This window comes from Branchiostoma floridae, chromosome 2, assembly GCF_000003815.2.
Source record: "Branchiostoma floridae strain S238N-H82 chromosome 2, Bfl_VNyyK, whole genome shotgun sequence".
In the NCBI taxonomy this organism is placed as follows: domain Eukaryota; kingdom Metazoa; phylum Chordata; class Leptocardii; order Amphioxiformes; family Branchiostomatidae; genus Branchiostoma; species Branchiostoma floridae.
This window is the reverse complement of record NC_049980.1, coordinates 21,249,379-21,263,359: the sequence shown is the minus strand read 5'-3', so window position 1 is coordinate 21,263,359 and position 13,981 is coordinate 21,249,379. Positions and strand designations below refer to the sequence as shown.

General features: G+C 42.2%; 2 protein-coding genes across 3 annotated transcripts in view; one reads left to right on the top strand and one right to left on the bottom strand.

Annotated features, from left to right (window-relative positions):
* Window positions 1–13,680, bottom strand: part of LOC118409031 (conserved oligomeric Golgi complex subunit 1-like) — a 26,888-nt gene extending 13,208 nt beyond the window's left edge. Inside the window, exons 1-19 of the mRNA XM_035809905.1 lie at window positions 13,510–13,680; window positions 6,570–6,651; window positions 6,308–6,352; window positions 5,906–5,972; window positions 5,700–5,794; window positions 5,469–5,535; window positions 5,016–5,207; window positions 4,673–4,714; window positions 4,335–4,421; window positions 3,954–3,990; window positions 3,567–3,677; window positions 3,189–3,314; window positions 2,841–2,922; window positions 2,246–2,351; window positions 1,670–1,774; window positions 1,144–1,241; window positions 596–748; window positions 129–323; window positions 52–59 (exon numbers count right to left, since the gene is read on the bottom strand). Coding sequence (XP_035665798.1) covers window positions 52–59; window positions 129–323; window positions 596–748; window positions 1,144–1,241; window positions 1,670–1,774; window positions 2,246–2,351; window positions 2,841–2,922; window positions 3,189–3,314; window positions 3,567–3,677; window positions 3,954–3,990; window positions 4,335–4,421; window positions 4,673–4,714; window positions 5,016–5,207; window positions 5,469–5,535; window positions 5,700–5,794; window positions 5,906–5,972; window positions 6,308–6,352; window positions 6,570–6,651; window positions 13,510–13,531 — 1,720 coding nt within the window. The 5' untranslated portion in view covers window positions 13,532–13,680. The remainder of the gene's footprint in view (window positions 1–51; window positions 60–128; window positions 324–595; window positions 749–1,143; window positions 1,242–1,669; window positions 1,775–2,245; window positions 2,352–2,840; window positions 2,923–3,188; window positions 3,315–3,566; window positions 3,678–3,953; window positions 3,991–4,334; window positions 4,422–4,672; window positions 4,715–5,015; window positions 5,208–5,468; window positions 5,536–5,699; window positions 5,795–5,905; window positions 5,973–6,307; window positions 6,353–6,569; window positions 6,652–13,509) is intronic.
* Window positions 13,681–13,867: 187 nt separating this feature from the next.
* The window catches only part of LOC118406238 (SKI family transcriptional corepressor 2-like), a 15,382-nt gene continuing 15,268 nt past the window's right edge, over window positions 13,868–13,981 (top strand). The window contains exon 1 of one of the 2 annotated variants that reach the window (XM_035806179.1): window positions 13,868–13,981. The gene's annotated coding sequence lies outside the window, so the exon portion shown is untranslated. The other variant, XM_035806174.1, reaches the window with a different exon arrangement.

The window sequence follows — 13,981 nt, the reverse complement described above, 5'->3', positions numbered from 1 at the left end:
ATGGGCCTTAGCGTTAGCTAAAATCTGTACCAGAACTTTTGGACTGTTAACCTTGCAATCTTTTCATGTGTGATGCAGGAAAAATGACTAGCAAAAAAAGACTATGCAAAACTGATTTTGAAGTTTACCTGGTGATACAGCTTGTACATCCATTCTGCAGATACTTCTCCAGATGTATGTTGTCTGCAAACTTGTCAAAAGGAGGGGGGTCTGTAGAGCTGTCCCCTCCAGTACTGATGTCCCGGTGATGCTGGGTCACGGATGTGTACTGGGACACATCCTCCAGCAGGGACTCCAACCTGCTGTCCATCTTCTTACACAAGCTGGGATTACAACACAGGTTCATTAACAACAGAATCAATGTGCAGAACCATTAATTTACAATATAGCAATGAAAATCCTGTAAATTCATTTAGTTTGCAACGACTTAACTTCACAGGGAAAGATGTCTTTGCAGGGTTTTAACATTGTGGTTGAAAAAAGCATAACAATAGCAGACAGAGCACATGTTTGCTGTGTGAACACAAGAAAACCGCAAACATAAAAGCACCAAATATATTTCATGATTTCCAGTAATTAGATTGTGATGACTCACCTCTGTACTCTGGGTGTGAAGGCCTTAGCCTTCATGGCTAGGCCTCCCAACTCCTCACCAGTCTTGCTGTGGAACCAGGATGACCTGGACGGCATGTCACTGGACACCTCGGTCCACACATAACCAGCCACATTGTGTTCAGATAGCAGAGTCCTGCCATGGGTGGACAAAAAACAACAAGCTGATCAAACATTATGTCTGTCTTTCTATCTGAAAAGAAAGCTTGGATGGAAGGAAAATTTTCTTATTCTGGAAAGACACCCCAAATACATCTACACATTTTTACGGGATGACTGCTTGGCTCGGACATGCTGTCAGGGAAAGCTTTGGTCTTTCCGAAGGAACATAAAATGGGACTCCCAGCCTAAAATAGAACCAACCATTCCTACCTGGCCTGATAAACTCTATGAGTTTTCTATGAGTTCTAGTACAACATGATCTACTCAGTTCAATCTGAGAGATGGGAGGGGGGCACAGTGCACTAAAAGTACTTTTCGCAATGGGTACACCACACGACAGTTAGTATTACAGCATACTCCACACTGTACCTTTCTGTGTTGGTTTTATGAGCCAGTTCCTGTAGTGTATTAGTGACCAGCTGGAGGGACAGCTCAGCAGTACTGCTGCACTGGCTTTCAATAATGACCTGGGGGGAAAACTTCATTACAACCTACACCTGCATCTCCATTGTCTCAAATGTACAGATACTGGTACAGTACACTGTAAATTGCTTAAGAAATACTGTCAATATCTACTTTTTGTGAGAGAATGAGAGAAACATTTAAAAGGGCCATTAAGGGTATCAAGACCAGTGCTCTAAAAGGAACAACTACATTCTGGTATAATGAATATATTGAATAAAAACTTTTTCATGTACAAAACAAAGAAATACTGTGAATGCACCCAAACCCAAAATATACCTTATTTCTCTGATGAAAAAAGTCCTTAATTGAAAGTCAAGCAAAAATTGTTACTGACTACCGGAAACAAATCAAGGGGAAACAAGTTAAAAAGACACAAGGTAAAACATCTCATGCCATCCTTTCAATGGTACAGTAGAATGTGTTATCCTACCTGAGACCTGTTGATGAGGATAGGCCTGAGAAACTCCTCCCAGACCAGAACATCTCTATGGAGTATATGCTGGCAGACCTCACTCCATTTAATACCTGCCCCATCCTATACACGGAAAAAATATACACATGTATACAATGTAGGGACATAATCAGTCTCCCAATACGGTAGACTTCCGTTAGTTGCATAGTTACTTGTAAAGTCATCTTTCCTAATCAATTATGTGAATTAAGTGCTTACTTCCATATTCTGCTTCAAAATACCTTTATCTTAACCTAATCATCTACATGCCAGATGTGAATTTAAAACTCATTTTTTTCTTCTACAGAACTATTTTCTTTTTTTAGTTATCTTTCAATGTATCAAAAAATACCTACAGTTCCAAAGCTAGGGTGTAAAAAACTTCTTCCCAAGTCTAACAGCTGAACCCCATGCAAAAAGCATGGTCATGGTGTAAGATGCCTTGCTTGCTCTAATATGAACACTTCTTAGCAAACACCCCAGGTATATATACATATCATGTCCAAAGCTTTATTGCAGCATGCAACACCAGAGTATGACACAACCCAGATATACCTGTGCCAACATGTCCCAGACTGCATCTCTGATGGCCACCAGTCCCTTGATGGTGCTGACATAGCCCAGTAACTCCCCAACTCCTCTGTGGATGGTCTCCACACATCTGTGTATAACAGAGACATTTGATCTGCTGATTATAACATGTCAATCTTTTGGCTACAGGTACAAATAAGAGTGTTTACCCTTTTCCCTATAGATTAAATAATAGAATCTAACCATCTACAGACTCTAACAATTCTGTCAGGAGCAAAAACACCATGACAGAGAAAGTTGGGTCTGCATGTCCCAACTATTGCTGGTGTTGGTTAGATGACGTTCATTAACTGCTGTTTCATAATATCATTTGCCAACACAGATAAATTTGCAAACATATAGTTTTTCAATTAAAATCCTCTTCCTACTTTACTGCAGGTGCTCTACCCAAGAATCTGTACATCTATACACAGAAATATACATGTTACTTACTCTAATTGTCAAAAACTTTTTCTGTCATTTTAATTCAATAGCTTTCTCTATTGGTCAACATATTCCATCTTCATCTACTAGAAGTTCAACATCTTTAATGTGATTTAACATGAAGGAGGATACTGACGTAGTGATCCACTGCTGACAGCTGGCCTGGAGGTGTTCCTGGGATACTGGGTTGGCCAGAGTCTTTAAGGATGGACAGAATTCTGATGGTAGAGAGCAAAGACAGAAATCATTGCAATTGGTCACACATGTAAGAATATCGCGATATTCCAGTTGATGTATTTACTGTGATGAACATTGTTCACTACTGTTACATTCCACATCACATTTCCAAAAACCTTCAGAATCATGGAGCTAAGATTTCCGAAGTATTGGTATACAGTTGTTTTTTACTACATCGAAAGAGCATCTTACAATCTTTCTTTCTCATCAAAACATAATTTTTGTACCATTAAAGAAAAAAACAGACCTGCAATCCTGGAGGGTATGTGCTTGGCAAAAGGTCTGTTTCTCAGCTCAGTTTCCAGTAGGGTGTACACAGGAGCAGCTCTGTCTCCACTCACACTACCCAGGGTGGTCAAGAGCTGGTCACAGGCTGCAATAACATGGGAAAGGAACTTTTTATTCAAAACATGTAAACAGAAATGTCTTTATCCATACAATAAAAAACTAAGATATAGCTATACCACACCTTTGAAGAAAAAGTTACATATAACAAATCAGAAATGCTCAAAATTCTCAAAAAACACTAATGCCCTAAAAGGTCTTCTTGTTTCATAACCTAAAGTTAAAAAGTAAGCAATACCAGTTGAGTGTGGAAATAGGGTAAAAAGGCCTGTGCACGTACCTTGTTCCTTGATACTGCCAGCTTCAGGTGAATAGAAGACTGCATGCATCTGTCTGACTGTGGACACAATCAGCTGCACTACACCACACACATGTGCCTTGATACTGCCACCTGCAGGCCAAGGGGTGAACAGCATGAACATTTTGTGTAATGACTGTGTGCAAAAAAATAGTAATGTAAAAAAAATCTACCAACACACAGACACATTTTTACTGTTTGAACAGCTAATTTCGACAGATGTACAGGTCCTGTATGCATTTTTGTAAAGAGCCCTTGGAGCCAAGAATGTTGTATCTCTTGCTAAGAATAAGCTTCGAATCCTTGAACAGCCAAGGATTGATCCATTATCAACTTTTGTTGCTCGCGTTATGATAAATAATTCCGTACCCTGCTGTCCTGGATGACACAACTGTTGGACTGTATTCTGAAATACAAGAAAATGATCTGTAATTGTTGGTTCAAATGATAACCATAAACAGTTAACCATAGCATTCCTATATAAAAGTTACCAAGCTACCCCTATATGAGGTACGAAAGTGTAGTTGGATTGTTTGTTTACTGTGCTGGTTGTTACCACCTGTGAATTTTGACTGCTTTAGAATCAATTTTCAAAGTTAAAGTTTCAAACATTTCCAAGGAACCTTCTGTACCACCATACATTTTAATCTTCTCCCTGCTGCCTAACCCCATAACCAATAGGTATTGGTACCTACATATAAATGCACAATTAAGGTTAAAACAACACAAATTCTATGCAGATATACATACTGTTTTGGCCAGGAGGTACTCAGTGAATACTTGTCTCGGGGAGGTGTCCTCCAGTAATATGATGGAGCACAGGGCCTCTGCAGTTGCCTAGATGTAACAAGTGGTCAAACATAAAAGGTACAGGATCTATGTCTGTACTGGACACCACACTACCACAGTACCGTACAATAGTAATCATTGAACTATGTTACATTAGGTTAAGAACTAACACCCTTTATCTTACTTTGGCATTGCCATGACTGAAACAGAATCCCCTTTTGCTAAACCATTCTACCAAAGTATTTACAGCTTTTATTCCAAAATGGATAAAGCTCAATATAAGATCAACTGTCACATACCTTTTCAGTTGCATCAGGGTTTTTTAACATGTTTCTTGCATTCTGCAGCACAAATAAAGATATTCATATTAGTTTCACTGTAAGCTTTAAATCCTTATGTCTGTGCATGCTAAATGCTTCACTATTCAAAACAATTTCTTTGTTTTGGGATCCAACAAAGTGTCATCAGTAATGGAGGAAATGAACTTGAGCCAACTCTAGTATTTGAGTATGATGTATTTACATGGCATTGCACTTACTGACCAGTGTAACAGGATATAATAAACCTCTGGCCAGAATATACCCCATGTATATTTTTGCCCAGAGTATATTTAACCTGTTACTCCTACTTTAAGAGGCCCACCTTTAAAATGGCCACCTTGAAGTGACTGATGTAAGACCACTGTCTGGACAGGATGGGGAAGAAGGTGAGGAGGCTCTGAGTGGAGGGAGGGGGTGAGGGGGAGTCCAGGTGGAGGCTGGTCATGATGTGACGAGACAGCAGGTAGAGTCGGGCCGCAGACAGAAGTTCATCTGCCTCTAAGGAACTCCAGATCTGACAATATAAGAACAACACATCACTTTGTTGCTTTTGATTAGTTGTTATCATACCAGTTGCTTTTCATCATAATCATAGGACATCAAGTTAGGTTGTGAACCATCCTTGTACAAATGTACATCAGCACAACAGCTGCATAAAGTTAACATTACCATAAGAATATGATACTAAGATGACGGATTCTCCTGTTGGCTTGTAGATGAGTAGGCATACATTGTAGAGATAGATTCTTCACTACTGTACATGGAATATACGTACCTTTTCTGGCATGTCCAAAAGAAGCTTTATCTCAGCTGCGATGCTGTAGAAAGCATCATGTTCCTTTCTGTAGAAGAGATAAAGAGCAATATTGATCATGATCATGACTTTAAGGCAACAGAACCCATGAGAAAAATGATGAAACATGAGTGACCATATAGAAATGCAAAGTCACAAGACAAGTTGGTCATCAGGGTACATTATAAGCAGGTACAATAAAGCAAAACTCACTTTTTTGCAGCCTCCATATTTTCCCTGGCATGATTCTTTTTATTTTTCTGTAGTTGTTGGCAATACTTGTCCATGCTGGACACTGCTTGTCCAACCTGTAACACAAAGTGTCATTTATTATGCAGGCCTAACCTTGTCCTGAGTATGTCCAGTTTGTGTTACATGTAAGGATCAAAATTTTGATGATCTATACAAAGAATACTTACATTATTTGCACTGTTTTTCATCTCACGGATGGTATCTGCTGCTTCGATCAGATCACGGTACCTCTCCCTAGAAATAAGAACACAGCAATCAGAGATACAGTCAAATCTGACACGCGATCACCTCTACACAAGGACCACATGGCCATTGTGACCACTTTTTGGCGCTAGATACCAGACATAGACCAGATTCTATTGTCCCCTGAGTGGACTTCTTGGCCAGTTTTGACTGAGGCAAACTTCACCCCTCTAATGATAAGCACCTTATTGCACTACAATGTTCAAACATTACACAAACACATTTAGCTTCTACCTTAACCACTTTTTCTTTATGTTATGGAGTAAAGAAAAGGCATCCCCTAAAAAAGTAGTTGAAAAAATGAGATTGCACAAGTGTGTCCTTACCCAACCATTTGCCTCAGATCTTCTTTCTTCCTTTCAATGTCAGACCTGTTCAACAAGAAAAGCAAATGCCACTTGTATCTTTGAAAGTGTGGTATACACTTAATTGCATTCTATTACTGTATCCATAACAATTTGACATTAATTACTCATGTAGGTATATAAGCATTTGTCATACTGTTTGTACCTGATACACGTTTACATCTATATGTGTTGCTTACCAACACAGAAATCTTTCAACTTTACAGTACATATCCATCCTTACCTGACCCTTTTCTCAGTGTCCTTTACTTCATTGATGGTGTACTTTTGAAACAAGATATTTGTATCCATTGCTGCAATGTGTTCTGTGAATGAAAGGGAAAAAAATCGATCAAAGTTGAAAAACTTAACGGTGCACACACCAGTTTCTTTCTCCCATTGAAACCTATAGTTAAGAGACTTTTTTCAACGGCGCCGCGCACCACGAAGGAAAGTTTAGTTGGAAACGACACTTGGTAGGAAGTTAACATGTATTATACTGACAAACATATCTGACTAAGAAAAAAATCGTAACACTGGGATTCTTACAATAACGGATCTCCTGACGCGTGTCGGACGCGCTGAGTTGTGACGTCATCGGCCAAGCCGCTCCGGGCGCATCACAGTTTGCGGCCTCGGAGCGATACCAGGAAGCCAAGATTCGCCGGCCAAACCTAACCAAAATGAAGCTATAGGAGTCGCACTTCATGAAAACAGCGAGCTATATCCAACACACGTCTCCTACACTAAACCACTGGGCACACAAAAGCCTCGAAAAAACCCTTACTTCAAAATAAATACGGACTACATCGGTCCCCTGTCGCGGAAGAATTGGTGTGTGCACCGTTAATATTAATTAATGTATCTTAATTGACTTGAAGAACTAAAGAAATCCTGGTTGATCCATCGCCGAAAGAATTTCCGGGATACCGCTATTCAATAGTCTGTAACAGGTGCATGTAGAACAGGTGTCAATGGGCTGGTTTTTGGGGCCGCCTGGCGGAAGAAGCGTACACTGCAGCTGACTTGACGTTGTCACGTATTTTGCCCCCTATACACTTAGCGACAGATATTAGCCAGCAAAATCGACATTGTGTGTGTAGAGAAGGAATAAGGGGTTGTTTCTATTATGTTGGATATTCCAGTATAGCATTCCTCGCATGACAAGACATAAGTATATTCAGATGCATTCAACTGAAAATGCATCTAAACAACAGATTTGCACAAGTCATTTGAAGATTATACGGGATAACTTGCCCCATCTTGCAGAAGTTTAGTATTTGTACACGTTTAGGTAGTTTGAGAAACTCTAGGCGGACATATGTATATCATCCTAGTCGTAAAAGAGTGATAAAAGACCGAAATGTACATGGTAGTCGGATGCTTCGAAAACTCTATCATGGCCGAATGTATGATTACAGATCTTCACCCCTTCTCGAACATGGTATGGCCCGAACGTCATAATGGAATGATTGTTGGTCAATAAAGAAGTAATAAAGATTTCATTGTTGCGTGTCTTATGGCTTCTCTAAGTATGGCGCACACTACAGACATCAAGATGTAAGCTGTACGGTCTAGCATGAAAAGGAGGTGCAACGCCGGCTTCATGCGGAAAGTCAAGAAGTTCAAGAGGTGACGATGTCTGGCGCGGGCGGACGCCCTAGTAGAGAGAGCCGTCGGCGGCGCAAGGGGCGATTTCAAGTGGCGCATCCATACCAGCCGAGAGAAAAATGGAACACATCACCTCCCCCGATAGAAAAATTCCAGCGGCTAGAAAATCATCTCTACCAAATGGCCCGTACTACCAACTGCGAAACACCTGGACGACTCCGACCGAAAGAAGACACTCCCGGCCTACTGGAAAGTATGTCATCCGTTCATGTTCAGACCAAAAATGTGCCAGAGTCAAGGGACATGTACCCACCGGCCCTTATGGACTTAATGAATAACTTTAACCACCTACATAAAAAACAACGTCCAAATTGTTCTAGTCCTGTCGTCACAATGCCACCCGCGTTCGAACGAAAATTTGGAACGGGATATAAAGAAGCTCTACAGTGCGACAAGTGCGGCTTTCATACTAAAAGATTCAAATTATACGAAGAGGCAGAGAGGCGGGAGGGGGTAACCAGGGGTCCAAAACAACCAAAAAAGACAGTGCAAATGGCTCTGGCACTGACAAAAGTTCCGATGGGCATAACGGGGGTAACCACATTAATGGGCGCAACAGAAACAGGTACAAGCAGCAAATTACAAAAAACAACAAACAAACTCTCAGAATTAGTACTTCGGGAAACAGAGGAATCTTTAGCAGAAAACAGGGGGAAGCTTAGGAAAGTGTGTGAGGCCCGGGGGGAAAACGTGAAGGACGGGGAGACCGCCCTGACCATAGCCGCCATGGACGGGGCGTACAATAATCCGTCTTACCATTCGTACTCACAAAACTCAACGCAGGCCACCCTTCCAGTGATGGAATCAGTAACAGGGGAGAATATGATAGTAGGGTACAGTTTTGCTAACAAACTTTGTAGCTGCAGGGGGAATCACGGCCCGTCATGCACGGCCAACTTCCCCCTGGCAGAGCCGATTGGAAACGCAGAAGAAGTATTGGCTAAACGGGCTGTCACTGAAATGCAAAAAAAGAACCCCGTGTTTCCGAACAAGGTCTTGTGTGACAACGACTCACATATTATGGACGGGGTACGCGAGGCAGGAAAAGAGATAGTTAATGATGTCAACATCGAAAAGCTTGACTGCCATGTTCATGTATCTAGGGGACAAAAGAGAAAAGTATTTAGAGTAAAATTAAGCGACCAGTTAGTGGGGGGGGAGACAAACCCACCAAAAAAAGTACCCAAAAAACAAAGAATATGGTTCACCTCTTACTTAGGAAAAGCGCTGTCAAAGCGTTGCGCTGAAGAGTTGCGCAGGGCCAGAAAAAAATTCCCAACCGATGACACCAACTTTCTGAATGGCGTACAGGCAGCCAAAGACAACATTCTGTCGTGTTTTGCGGGTAATCATTCAAATTGTACATTATTATCATTTATCTGCCGCGCCGATCCTGAACATGAACCAACATACTTACCACGACATACTTACATCATACCAACTGATGAGGACCGAACACAACTGCAAACCGTAATAGATTATAAACTATCGAGAAAAATGGTCTGGAAGCAACGGCACATCCTTTCTACAAACCCAGTTGAGGCACAACACAGACGCACACAGAAGTCACTCCCAAAAAACAATACTTTCCGCACCTCAGGCCACATGCGTGCAGGCAGTGCCGCCCACTCAGCCGCAGTCGGCGGCCTCGGCGAGTCGCTTTGCCGTCTGAACAGGGCCGCCGGCTCAGGTTTTCTCCCGGGTGGCACAGCTTGCCGAACGCTGCTAGCTGTAGACAGGAGAGCCAAATATCACCGAGAACGAAAAAAGACGCAAGCATATATAAAAAGAAGGAAGGAGCTAGCGGCACAGAGACTGAGACGGTCTCGCCGACACATGATGTGTAGCCAGACGGCATACAAAACTGACGTGGTGAAAGACGAATGATGAGAAGAGAAGGCCGTCGGGCCTTTTAAATGTGGGGCACATGGTGGCCTCTATCTTTATTCCCTCTCTGAAATAAAGATGCTCCGTACAGTACGTGCACCACACATACTTGTTCGTGTATTTTCTGAGTTATGAGTGAGTGAGTGCGTGTGTGTGTGTGTGTGTGTGTGTGTGTGTGTGTGTGTGTGTGTGTGCGCGCGCGCGCGCACGTGTGTGTGTGTGTTGGGGGGGGGGGGTACCTACCTACCTTACTACTCGTTGCTCTATAGTATACAATCCCGGAACGGTGTATGGGTGAAGCATGCCCCTTGATCCTGGCAGCTGGTCCTCTGTGCATTGATGCAAGCTGGCTCGTATGACAGATGATCCACACGTAGGCAGAGCTTATTATTGCATCTATGGCTGACATGGATATTCTTCTGTAACGCTGGCCGCCACTCCGTATACAGAAAGTAGGCAAGTCTGTGCACTGCCAACGTGTACCTAGTTCCGTTCGTTGGGTTCCGAGTAGTGTAACCCCCGTACCCATCTTTGTTAATGTGCCCCTTCCACTCGCGACAGTTCCCCACATCTTTGCTGTTCTCCATGAGAATTTGTTTGAGATGCGTCGAGTACGGTTCTGACGGCCTGGACATGTAGAAGGCCATGGCGACTTGAAAACCGTGGCTGTTTTGGAACTTCTGTCTGCTCAGCACCTCTCGTCATCGGCAGAGCGAAATGTGGAAATTGGTTGTTTCCGCCAAAATTGATAACAGCTGTATCATCACCAAAAGAGGCTAGCACCATATCAACACCGTATTTGGTTACAATTCGAAATCAAGTTCCCCATTCATCAAATTCAGACTCAGTACCATGTATATGGGGTCTAGACGTTAGATATGAAACTATTCTAACCTTCCCAATTGAACCCGCTCCAAAGTTTTAAAAGCAAACTCGGACATGAGCGATGTCATCGGGGGCGGCATTGAGAAATGTGAGATTTTCAAAGTTTTCTGAGGGCTCTAAACACATTTGCGGCCGCTAGGTTGGAGTTTAAATTGAATTTATCGTGTCGGATTTTATTGATCTTATATAGGAAAATGTACCACAAGAACATGACGTCATCGATATGCATATCACGTGACCTATAGACAATTGCCGAACTTGGAATGGAGGTCATGCCTAGCCAGGGGTGGGAGGGGGGCGGCCTAAAAACGCGAAATTTTAAAACATGGGAATTTCGAAATTTTTTCAACTGGAATGTATTTAGGGTACCCGATTCCCTAGGGAAAACAACATTTCCGCGGTCCTAACGTTATTTTTTACTCTAGCACAGCTCATTTTAACGGTGCACACACCAGTTTCTTTCTCCCATTGAAACCTATAGTTAAGAGACTTTTTTCAACGGCGCCGCGCACCACGAAGGAAAGTTTAGTTGGAAACGACACTTGGTAGGAAGTTAACATGTATTATACTGACAAACATATCTGACTAAGAAAAAAATCGTAACACTGGGATTCTTACAATAACGGATCTCCTGACGCGTGTCGGACGCGCTGAGTTGTGACGTCATCGGCCAAGCCGCTCCGGGCGCATCACAGTTTGCGGCCTCGGAGCGATACCAGGAAGCCAAGATTCGCCGGCCAAACCTAACCAAAATGAAGCTATAGGAGTCGCACTTCATGAAAACAGCGAGCTATATCCAACACACGTCTCCTACACTAAACCACTGGGCACACAAAAGCCTCGAAAAAACCCTTACTTCAAAATAAATACGGACTACATCGGTCCCCTGTCGCGGAAGAATTGGTGTGTGCACCGTTAAGAGCCTGTTGGCTTAGGCTCACATGATAATGGGGAAGAGCAGACATATATTGAAATTTTGAAAAAAATTATACCTGTGATTTGCAACATGCCTTCCCTACTTGGAATTTGTAGTGATGTAGAAAACAGAATGATCTTTGTTATGTGTAAAGAAATTTGCTAACCACCTGCCTGGTGATTCACAGATGTAGCAGTCTACCTTTAGATGCTTTAAAGGCATGTGTTAGAATTCACAATGAAATGACTGCCCTTCTCATGGAAATTCACCATCCAACATTAGCTCCTTAAAAAGTGTGGATATGTGTTATATATAATAGAATCAAAATGTTCTGTGGGTGTTCCACAGGTAATGTAACTTTGTAAGAGGCAGATTGGACTGAGGGAACCAACAGTGGGGTGCAAGCGCTGCCAAACTGAAAATGCCAAACAGATCTGACCCATTTGGTGTAACGGTTTAGGCATTGGGTTTGTGTGCTGGCAGCCCTGGTTCGGTGCGGGTTCAAATTCGCTTCTTACCGGTGCACACCCCAGTTTATTTGGGGTCTCAAATCGAGGCTGCGCACCCTCAAGTCAAGAGGCCGTCTCTTCAAGGAAATAAATCTAAAGCAGAAAAGCCGTATATGGGAATGAAGGGTATCATTCCAGCTTTAAGAACAGCCAGGTTTCAGTTTCTTCACTCTCTCTACTTTTCGTAATATTTGGGGGAGAAAAGTTTTTTTCACGTAAAAAAGTATGCAAAAAAAGGGGCATTTTGACGTGGAAATAAACCCATCACCTATATTTTAGTCATGAAAATGACTGATATTGTCGGAAAGAGAATACACCTAAGATTAATCAAGCAAAAAATAAAGAAAATCGTAACACTGAGATTTTTACAATAACCCGACGCGTGAGGCATAGCAACACGGCTCACAGACCGCATATGGACGGGGAATCTGGGTCAACAGGCGAATCACTTCCGACGCGTAGAAATACAAGAAAGTGACACTCGGGCCCAAAACCAATTTGCACCAAAAACACATCACTTCTTACGCTTTTTAGCCATGCCAGTATTAAATGCCACTCCGCAGCAGATTATGAGAAATTTGAACTCAAACACGGTCGCGCACTATCTCGGACCCCTGTCGCGGAAGAATTGGTGTGTGCACCGTTAAATTGGTTCCCATGCCGATCCTGTGATTAACAGGCAAGAAGGTGTCCCACACAGGGATGTCGAACTCAGAGATTCGAGTACGAATCCTAAAAAGGAAAGGGGGAGTAGTGTGACAGTGGGGTTCAAGCGACGCCAAACTGAACATGCAAAACGGGTCTGACTCTTTTGGCGTAATGGTTTTAGCGTTGGGTTTGTAAGCTGGTTTGAATCCCAGGAGCCAGTAGACTGTTTCTCCTCGCTTCTTACACTTAGGGTGGGGATGTGGGCAGAGGTAGATGAGCCACAAAAATTATTTTGGGGGCAGGGTTGTTATCATTTTATGACATCCTTTGAAAGGAGCCGTACGTTCCTGTACAAAACGCAGCATTCGAAAATAGCTTTACCACTGTGTTATTTACGTGTGTTTTTTTTTACTCATATTTCTACAATAGCAACGTTGCATAATTTTACATCTCGAACTGTTGGGGGCGGGGTTGAACTTGAAGACCATGATATCCACATACCGTAACTACAACGACTTATAATGAGGATCTCTGTACGTAAGAGATACAAATTATTAATCCAACATGTGCACGGTCACTATACACATTACACTATCGCTATATCTTGTGGTATTGCGATTTCAGATCATAGTTTGTGGTACTTTTTCATAGGTGTTTACGTGTCTCACCTGGTTTCATCTCTGCCGCCATGATTGCCTTATAACCTGCAGCTCATTTCCTCTGACGAACCGATAACTGGATTAGAGGCTGTCAGCCAACCAGCGGAAAGATCATGTCTTATGTCAGGTCCTGTACCCAATCGAAGTACACATGTATCTGACATTCGGGTAGGACTAGACCATTAGATATTGGGGTATGTTTTTTTAAAGTGTTAGATATTTATCAAATTCATTCCGAATTGAATAAAATTTAGGTACATTTTATCATGAAAACAAGTCTAATTTAACCTCTATCTGTTCTTTTTATAGTTTTAGCAATAGTTTTGACGCTGCAAATATTCAATTTTTTATTGTACTAACCCTCTGTCAAAATTCATCAATCTAGTGACAAGTGAGCTGCAACACTCTCCATGTGCATGCTGGGAAAGGAATACAATGGCGGCCTCTTCATGTGAGGAGTGAACAACAACAAACTTCTTCA